The sequence below is a fragment of the Notothenia rossii genome, assembly GCF_949606895.1.
Source record: "Notothenia rossii genome assembly, chromosome: 4".
Lineage (NCBI taxonomy): Eukaryota > Metazoa > Chordata > Actinopteri > Perciformes > Nototheniidae > Notothenia > Notothenia rossii.
This window is the reverse complement of record NC_136902.1, coordinates 2,301,031-2,311,578: the sequence shown is the minus strand read 5'-3', so window position 1 is coordinate 2,311,578 and position 10,548 is coordinate 2,301,031. Positions and strand designations below refer to the sequence as shown.

General features: G+C 39.5%; 1 protein-coding gene across 1 annotated transcript; it reads right to left on the bottom strand.

Moving 5' to 3' along the window:
• Positions 1–757: 757 nt before the first annotated feature.
• ocstamp (osteoclast stimulatory transmembrane protein) lies at positions 758–10,352 on the bottom strand (the record flags this gene model as incomplete). The annotated part of the gene is made up of 5 exons (XM_079678729.1): positions 758–1,146; positions 3,374–3,779; positions 6,591–6,950; positions 8,770–8,979; positions 10,315–10,352. 5 exons carry the CDS (start codon positions 10,350–10,352, stop codon positions 802–804), a joined length of 1,359 nt encoding a protein of 452 aa, XP_079534855.1. The 3' UTR covers positions 758–801.
• Positions 10,353–10,548: the final 196 nt, after the last annotated feature.

Genomic DNA, 10,548 nt, shown 5'->3' with positions numbered 1-10,548 from the left:
CCACCTCAGCCGGTTCGTGTTCCACCCTTAAGGCCAAACTCCGGAGCTTCTGGGACAGAGCCTTCTCTGTGGCAGCCCCGAAGCTCTGGAGCTCCCTCCCCCAAGACCTCCGTGAGTCTGAGTCCCTCACCCTGTTCCAGTCCCGCCTCAAAACCCACCTCTTCAACTCTGTATATCCAGAAGCCCCCCCCCCCCCCCCCCCCTCTCAACCAGCTTCCTCCTGACTGCTTTTCTGTTTTGTTTAGTTTTGTTGTTTTTGCCTGTCCTTGTTTGTCTACCCTCCCTCATAATGTGAAGCGTCTTTGGGTTCAAGAAAAGCGCTATAGAAATATAATTTATTATTATGTCCAACGCCTTGTATTGTTGTGTTGTTTTTTATGCAGCTGTTGCAGCTGCATAAAAAACAACAAAACAATTATGTCATCTTATCTGTCGTCACAATAGAGACAGAAAAGAAACAAGAGAACGTTGAAGGAGAACAAACTGAATATCTGATTTTAAAGAGGAACATTTACAGGGAAACAAAAGTGTGCGTGTGTCACTCTTTCACCGGAGAACAGAAGTGTAACGCCTTGGTTTGTTTTGTTGTTTTTGATGCTGCTGCAACGCAAACATGTCACAACTTGGGATCAATAAAATACCTCTGATCTTAAAAGAGACAGAAAAGAAACAAAGCAAAGTGCAAGATAATATTGTAAGTGTCGAAAGTCAAAGTCAACTTTATTGTCAACCTTTCAGTTTGTGTGTACAGGCAGAGAGATGTCTGATATCAAAGAGGAACATTTAGAGTGTGTCATCGCTTCACCGAACCAGAACAGTCGTGACGTGTTTCTGTTTTCTCTGCGACTCTTGGACTTCCTTCTCCCTCCGGTATTCCCTCCTCCTCTCCTCCTGCTCTCTGAAGAAGGACCCTGAGATGTTCCTTCTCAGCCGGCGGGCGTAGACCTCGATGAAGACGAGGAGGTAGCTGAGGATCCAGAGGAAGCCGAGCAGCAGGGAGACGCCCGGGCTGGGGGGGGCGACGGACGCCTCGCACAGGGAGGGCTCGGGGTCAAAGGTCCAGCTGTAGTCTCTGTGGAAGTGTGTGAGCTCCCGACTGAAGCACAGCTCTGGGATCAGGCAGAGGGCCGGAGGGAACCATTTCACCTGCCAGGAGGTTAGAAGAGAAAAGAGAGAGAGTTAAAGAAACGAGGAAGAAGATACTGCAGCTGTGGATGGACTCAGAACAGGCAAAGACACAACAAACAACACAACCAGAAAGAAACCTACACACAACATTAAGAAGACACTCGAACACACAAGTCACAACATGTCTTGAAGAGAGGAAAAATGACTGCTGAGATGTATAGAATATAAAAGAATACAGACAGACAATAATGATCAAAAAGAACAACTACAAAGTGACCCAGAAGGACACAGAGAAACATAATGAGTTCAGAAAGTCCCAAACTGACTTCAACGAGATGAAAAATGACAGGAAATGAACATAAATGGATAGAAAACGATCACAAGAACACAAAATAACTACAAATAGACTGAGCATGTCTATAAAAAGACACAGACTGACAGCAAAAATAAACTTAAACACCACAATGATTCACTTAAAGACTACAAACAGACAGAGAATCACTTCAACATGATACAAAAAGATGCTAAATGAACATAGAGACACATTGAACTACTAAAAAGACACACAAACAACTGTGAGATGCAAAAATACATAAACAACTTCAAAAACACACATAATGACGACGAGATGCTAAACAACTGCTAAGGGACTCATTATAACCTCAAAAACACAGAAAATGACAACAAGGAGATTCACAAAGGCTACAAAATCACATAAAACAACCACAAAGTGAGCCAAGAGGACTTCAGAGAGACACGGAGAAACATGACATGAGTTCAGAAAGTCCCAAACACGAACTGACTTCAACGAGATGGAAAATCACAGAAAATGAACATAAATGGATAGAAAACGATCACAAGAACAATAACTACAAAGAGACTGAAAATATCTATAAGAAGACACAGATTGACAGCAAAAGAAACTAAAACACCACAACGATACATTTAAAGACTAGAAATATACAGAGAATCCCTACAATTAGATGCAAAAATACAAAAACAACTTCAAAGAGACACACAATGACTACAAAGAGTTACTAAATAACTACAAAGACACACACAATGACTACAAAGAGTTACTAAACAACTTCAAAGAGACACACAATGACTTCAAAGAGTTACTAAACAACTTCAAAGAAACTCACAATGACTACAACGAGTTACTAAACAACTACAAAGAGACACACAATGACTACAAAGAGTTACTAAACAACTTCAAAGAGACACACAATGACTACAAAGAGTTACTAAACAACTACAAAGAGACACACAATGACTACAAAGAGTTACTAAACAACTACAACGAGACACACAATGACTACAAAGAGTTACTAAACAACTTCAAAGAGACACACAATGACTACAAAGAGTTACTAAACAACTTCAAAGAGACACACAATGACTACAAAGAGTTACTAAACAACTTCAAAGAGACACACAATGACTACAAAGAGTTACTAAACAACTACAAAGAGACATACAATGACTCCAAAGAGTTACTAAACAACTTCAAAGAGACACACAATGACTACAAAGAGTTACTAAACAACTACAAAGAGACACACAATGACTACAAAGAGTTACTAAACAACTACAAAGAGACACACAATGACTACAAAGAGTTACTAAACAACTACAAAGAGACACACAATGACTACAAAGAGTTACTAAACAACTACAAAGAGACACACAATGACTACAAAGAGTTACTAAACAACTTCAAAGAAACTCAAAATGACCTCAACAGAAACAAAACAACAACCACAATCACAGAAAACAAAGTGAGCCAAGAGGACTTCAAAAAGACACGGAGAAACATGACATGAGTTCAGAAAGTCCCAAACACGAACTGACTTCAACGAGATGGAAAATCACCACTTCAAATAGACAGGACATTTTTACTAAAAGACACAGATTGATGACAAAAATATACAAAATAACTGCAGCAACACTCTGAAAAGATACAGAAAAGAACTATAACGAGATGCAAAAATACATAAAGAACTACAAAAAACTCAAAATTACCTCAAAAAGAAACTTAAAGGCGACAAAAAATCATTAAACAACTTCAAATAGATTCGAAACAAATACAAATAGACAGAAAATGACGACCAAAAAAAAAGTTAAACATTACATTTCATTTAGCTGATGCTTTTGTACAGGGACACAAAGACAACAAAGACACTTGAAGACAACAAACAAAAACAAAATGACTATTCAGAGTTACAAAATGACCACGTTGTACCTTATAATCGACACTGATGCTGGCCGTCGTCGGTGGGAACTCCAGGATCCACGGCAGCGCGGCCTGGACGATCAGAAACACGACGTGATCCAGAGCAACCACCAACGTTATCGCCATGAAATACAACGTGACCACGAGCAGAGACAGGAAGCAGGAAGTGAACTCCGGACCGCTCATCCTGCAGCCCGTGGGACAACCTTTACTTTCGGCCTCGTCCTCCTTAGAGACGCGTTCATTATCGAACTGGACGGATCCCAGGTAAGACTTCAGGTAACGAGCAGACTCAAATATCAGCGCGGCGACAAATATGGCGGCGAGAACGCGGTTCGACAGCAGCTTGTAGTCTTTCAGAATGTTTCTGGCGTGGGAGAAGTCGCCCTCTATCTGCGCGATGATCTGCCCGAACCTAAAAGAGACACATGATGACTACAAAGAGACACATGATGACTACACAGAGACACATGATGACTACACAGAGACACATGATGACTACATAGAGACACATGATGACTACATAGAGACACATGATGACTACATAGAGACACATGATGACTACATAGAGACACATGATGACTACATAGAGACACATGATGACTACACAGAGACACATGATGACTACATAGAGACACATGATGACTACACAGAGACACATGATGACTACATAGAGACACATGATGACTACATAGAGACACATGATGACTACATAGAGACACATGATGACTACATAGAGACACATGATGACTACATAGAGACACATGATGACTACATAGAGACACATGATGACTACATAGAGACACATGATGACTACATAGAGACACATGATGACTACACAGAGACACATGATGACTACATAGAGACACATGATGACTACATAGAGACACATGATGACTACACAGAGACACATGATGACTACACAGAGACACATGATGACTACACAGAGACACATGATGACTACACAGAGACACATGATGACTACACAGAGACACATGATGACTACATAGAGACACATGATGACTTCAAAGAGACACATGATGACTACACAGAGACACATGATGACTACACAGAGACACATGATGACTACATAGAGACACATGATGACTACATAGAGACACATGATGACTACATAGAGACACATGATGACTACATAGAGACACATGATGACTACATAGAGACACATGATGACTTCAAAGAGACACATGATGACTACACAGAGACACATGATGACTACATAGAGACACATGATGACTACACAGAGACACATGATGACTACATAGAGACACATGATGACTACATAGAGACACATGATGACTACACAGAGACACATGATGACTACATAGAGACACACGATGACTACATAGAGACACATGATGACTACATAGAGACACATGATGACTACACAGAGACACATGATGACTACATAGAGACACACGATGACTACATAGAGACACATGATGACTACATAGAGACACATGATGACTTCAAAGAGACACATGATGATTACATAGAGACACATGATGACTACACAGAGACACATGATGATTACATAGAGACACATGATGACTACATAGAGACACATGATGACTACACAGAGACACATGATGACTACATAGAGACACATGATGACTACACAGAGACACATGATGATTACATAGAGACACATGATGACTACACAGAGACACATGATGATTACATAGAGACACATGATGACTACATAGAGACACATGATGACTACACAGAGACACATGATGACTACATAGAGACACATGATGACTACAGAGAGACACATGATGACTACATAGAGACACATGATGACTACACAGAGACACATGATGACTACATAGAGACACATGATGACTACAGAGAGACACATGATGATTACATAGAGACACATGATGACTACATAGAGACACATGATGACTACATAGAGACACATGATGACTACATAGAGACACATGATGACTACAGAGAGACACATGATGACTACATAGAGACACATGATGACTACACAGAGACACATGATGACTACATAGAGACACATGATGACTACATAGAGACACATGATGACTATATAGAGACACATGATGACTACATAGAGACACATGATGACTACATAGAGACACATGATGACTACACAGAGACACATGATGACTACACAGAGACACATGATGACTACACAGAGACACATGATGACTACATAGAGACACATGATGACTACATAGAGACACATGATGATTACATAGAGACACATGATGACTACACAGAGACACATGATGACTACACAGAGACACATGATGACTACACAGAGACACATGATGACTACATAGAGACACATGATGACTACATAGAGACACATGATGACTACACAGAGACACATGATGACTACACAGAGACACATGATGACTACACAGAGACACATGATGATTACATAGAGACACATGATGACTACACAGAGACACATGATGACTACATAGAGACACATGATGACTACATAGAGACACATGATGACTACATAGAGACACATGATGACTACATAGAGACACATGATGACTACACAGAGACACATGATGACTACATAGAGACACATGATGACTACATAGAGACACATGATGACTACACAGAGACACATGATGACTACATAGAGACACATGATGACTACACAGAGACACATGATGACTACACAGAGACACATGATGACTACATAGAGACACATGATGACTACACAGAGACACATGATGACTACACAGAGACACATGATGACTACATAGAGACACATGATGACTACACAGAGACACATGATGACTACACAGAGACACATGATGACTACACAGAGACACATGATGACTACACAGAGACACATGATGACTACATAGAGACACATGATGACTACATAGAGACACATGATGACTACTAAGAGACACATGATGACTACACAGAGACACATGATGACTTCAAAGAGACACATGATGACTACACAGAGACACATGATGACTACACAGAGACACATGATGACTACATAGAGACACATGATGACTACATAGAGACACATGATGACTACACAGAGACACATGATGACTACACAGAGACACATGATGACTACACAGAGACACATGATGACTACACAGAGACACATGATGACTACACAGAGACACATGATGACTACATAGAGACGTGGACAACAAGACAAAAAAAGACAAAAATGACGATAACTTCCCCGAACCTGTTTTTAACTGCCGACAAATCAACGTGAGTGAAGTGATCCAACTTCCTGAGGTTGGTCACGAGGCTCAGGTCCTCCCTCCGGACTCTGATGGTCTCCAGGACCAGGTCTTTCTTGGCTGCATTCAGAGGTTCAGAGGAGTTGAGAAGGGTCCTGGTGAAACCCTCGGCCGTGCACTTCAGGATTCGAGCGACGGAGCCCACGTTGGAGGAGATGTTCGGGATCACGTTGAGGACCAGGATCATGACGGAGGCCGTGAGGAGGAGCTTTCGGCCCTGCCGGGTGCAGACGGTGGGGAGGGAGAGGGTGAGGACGCACCGCAGGGGGGGGATCAGGGAGGACAGCAGGAAGATGGACACGCTGTGGGGAAGAGAGGAGAAAGAGCAGATTTCAACACTAGGAAAGAAAGAAAGTCAGAACTCTAAACATTTTTCTTACTTTTTTACTTCTGAAAAAAAAGTTTTCCCAGATTTCTGACTGTTCTCAATGTCTAGACTTTTTCTCCAAATTATTTTAACCGAATTTAGCATTTTGAGTCTTCTAGGAATTTTTTTCATTTTCTAAGAATTTTGACCTTTTTCTAAGAATTTTGACCTTTTTCTCAGAATTGTTATTTTACTTATAATTTGATATGTTTTCTAAGAATTTTTACTTTTCTAAGAGTTTTTTAAATTTGTTTCGAATTGTTTCAGCAGGAAGACGGACACGCTGTGAGGAGAGGAGCAAGAGCAGCTGGAAATAAAGAAGCATTACGAAAGTCAGAATTCAGAACTCCAACAATTGTTTTTACTTCTGATAAAAATGTAATACAGATTTCTGACTTTTCTCAATGTTTAGACTTTTTCTCAGTTTTGACTTTTTTCAGAATTATTACTTTTCATCAGATTTTAGACTTTTTCTCAGAATTTCTAATTTTTCCAAACTTTTTGAGAATATTTTTCTTAGATTTTTTAATAATTTCTATTTTTTTTTATAATTTTGACTTTTCTTGCAATCTTTTTATATTTTCTATGAATGGTGAATTTTCTAAGATATTTTTATATCTAAGAATTTTTACTTTTTCTCTGAATGTTGACTTTTCTAAGAATGTTTTATATTTTCTCAGAACTGTTTAAATTTTTTCAGCAGAAAGACGGTCACGCTGTTGAAAGAGCAGCCGTTGTAAGCTGGAAATAAAGAAGCATTAAGAAAGTCAGAATTCAGAACTCCAACAATTTTTATCAGAATATTTTTCTTAGAATTTTTACTCTTTTCTATGAATTTTGACTTTTTTGTCAGATTTTTTACTTAATTTTTTCTCTGAATTTTTTTACTCTTTTCTTAGAATTTTTTTTTTTTTCTCAGACTTTTCACTTTTCTTATAATTTTTTTATATTTTTTCTCAGATGCTGGCGGTCAGCAGGCAGGTGTCTGATAGATTAATTCAGACCTGTAGATGCTGGAGGTCAGCACGCAGGTCTCTGATAGATTAATTCAGACCTGTAGATGCTGGAGGTCAGCAGGCAGGTCTCTGATAGATTAATTCAGACCTGTAGATGCTGGAGGTCAGCAGGCAGGTTTCTGATAGATTAATTCAGACCTGTAGATGCTGGAGGTCAGCAGGCAGGTCTCTGATAGATTAATTCAGACCTGTAGATGCTGGAGGTCAGCAGGTAGGTTTCTGATAGATTAATTCAGACCTGTAGATGCTGGAGGTCAGCAGGCAGGTTTCTGATAGATTAATTCAGACCTGTAGATGCTGGAGGTCAGCACGCAGGTTTCTGATAGATTAATTCAGACCTGTAGATGCTGGAGGTCAGCAGGCAGGTCTCTGATAGATTAATTCAGACCTGTAGATGCTGGAGGTCAGCAGGCAGGTTTCTGATAGATTAATTCAGACCTGTAGATGCTGGAGGTCAGCAGGCAGGTCTCTGATAGATTAATTCAGACCTGTAGATGCTGGAGGTCAGCAGGCAGGTCTCTGATAGATTAATTCAGACCTGTAGATGCTGGAGGTCAGCAGGCAGGTCTCTGATAGATTAATTCAGACCTGTAGATGCTGGAGGTCAGCAGGCAGGTCTCTGATAGATTAATTCAGACCTGTAGATGCTGGAGGTCAGCAGGCAGGTCTCTGATAGATTAATTCAGACCTGTAGATGCTGGAGGTCAGCAGGTAGGTCTCTGATAGATTAATTCAGACCTGTAGATGCTGGAGGTCAGCAGGCAGGTTTGTGAGGAGTATCTGAGGGAGTCTGAGAGCCAGAGGAGCATCAGGAGGCCGGTCAGCAGGGCGAGGCTGAAGCAGAGAACCAGCAGCGTGAGAAGGTTTCTGCCCTGAGGAGCAGGAGCTGAGAACACATCCCACAGGTGGAGGAGGGCGGAGCTTAACACCTGTCTGCAGGAGGAGGATCTGAGGAAACAGGAAAGAGAGAGAGGCTGAATCCTGCAGACTCCATTTAGACAAACTAAATGGGTTTTCGAGAATTTTGACTTTTCTCAGAATGTTACTTTTTTTTAAAGTATTTTGACTTTTTCTCAGAATTTGTAATATTTTCTCAGAGTTACCAGTTGGTATACTAACCACCAAGTTGAATGTGTATTTTTGCAATTTCCTGGCTGCTTCCATGAGATTCTCCTCACAATGTCCAGGCAACTAAATAATAAAGCTCAATATCCCAAATTACGAACGTGCATCAAAGGGTTTTAAAATCTGTTTTAAGTTAAGCTCCAATTCAGAAGAAAAGTATTACACTACGATACACTTAAAGACTACAAATATACAGAAAACCGCTATAACAAGATACAAACAGACTAAAGAGATGCAAATGAACATAGATAAACACTGAACTACTAAAAAGACACAGAAAACATCTATAATAAATAAACAACTTAAAAGAGACACATTTTGACGACAAAGAGAAGCTAAACAAAACTCTAAATACAACAAGAGATGGAAAAAAACAGGCAACTATATTTAGATTGCTCAATCCCCAAATTACGAACTTGTTTCAGGTTTTTTTTTTAACTTTTCTTAGAATTTTTTTTCAGAAATATTTATTTTTGCTGAGTATTTTCAATATTTCTCAGATTTTAGAATTTTCTCAAGTTTCCAATTTTTCTCAGAATTATTTCTCAAAGTTTTGACTTTCTTCAGAATTATTACCTTGTATCAGATTTTCATCAACTTTAAAACAAGTTCAATGAGATGCAAAAATAGATTACAAAATTAAAAGAGACACAACGAGATGCTAAGGAACTACAAAGAAACTCAAAATAACCACAAAAAGACACAAAATGACAACAAGAGACTGAAAATAACCACAAAAAGACACAAGGAAACAAAAAAAACCTCAAAGACATGGAAAACAACTAAAACAACACACAAAATAAATAAAAAATCAAGGCAACTATATTTGTAAAGCTCAATATCCCAAATTACAAACATGAGTCAAAAGGTTTTACAATTCGAGTTAAGAACCAGTTAACCCTTAATTCAGAAGAAAAGTATGCATTTGAAATCAGTTAAAACGTTTTACTTTAACCCAGAACGATAGTGAGAAATAATTTGTCCTTTATAGGAGAAATGCTGCCTCTTTTAACCACGTATTTCCTATAACAGATCATTTTGAAAGTAGCTAAACTTTATCTACACAAACAACATAATCAACCCGAGAGAGACGGATCAACCATTTCAATTAGTTCCATCTCAATTAGAGATTAATTACAAAAGATAATCAGTTTTTACCTGACGGCCGTGATGATATCCTCTGTGATGAGCTTCATGCTCTCTGAACACTGGATGCTGTGTGTGTGTGTGTGTGTGTGTGTGTGTGTGTGTGTGTGTGTGTGTGTGTGTGTGTGTGTGTGTGTGTGTGTGTGTGTGTGTGTGTGTGTGTGTGTGTGTGTGTGTGTGTGTGTGTGTGTGTGTGTGAGAGAGAGAGAGAGGAGAAAAGAGGAAGTGAACACTCACCGTCATGTA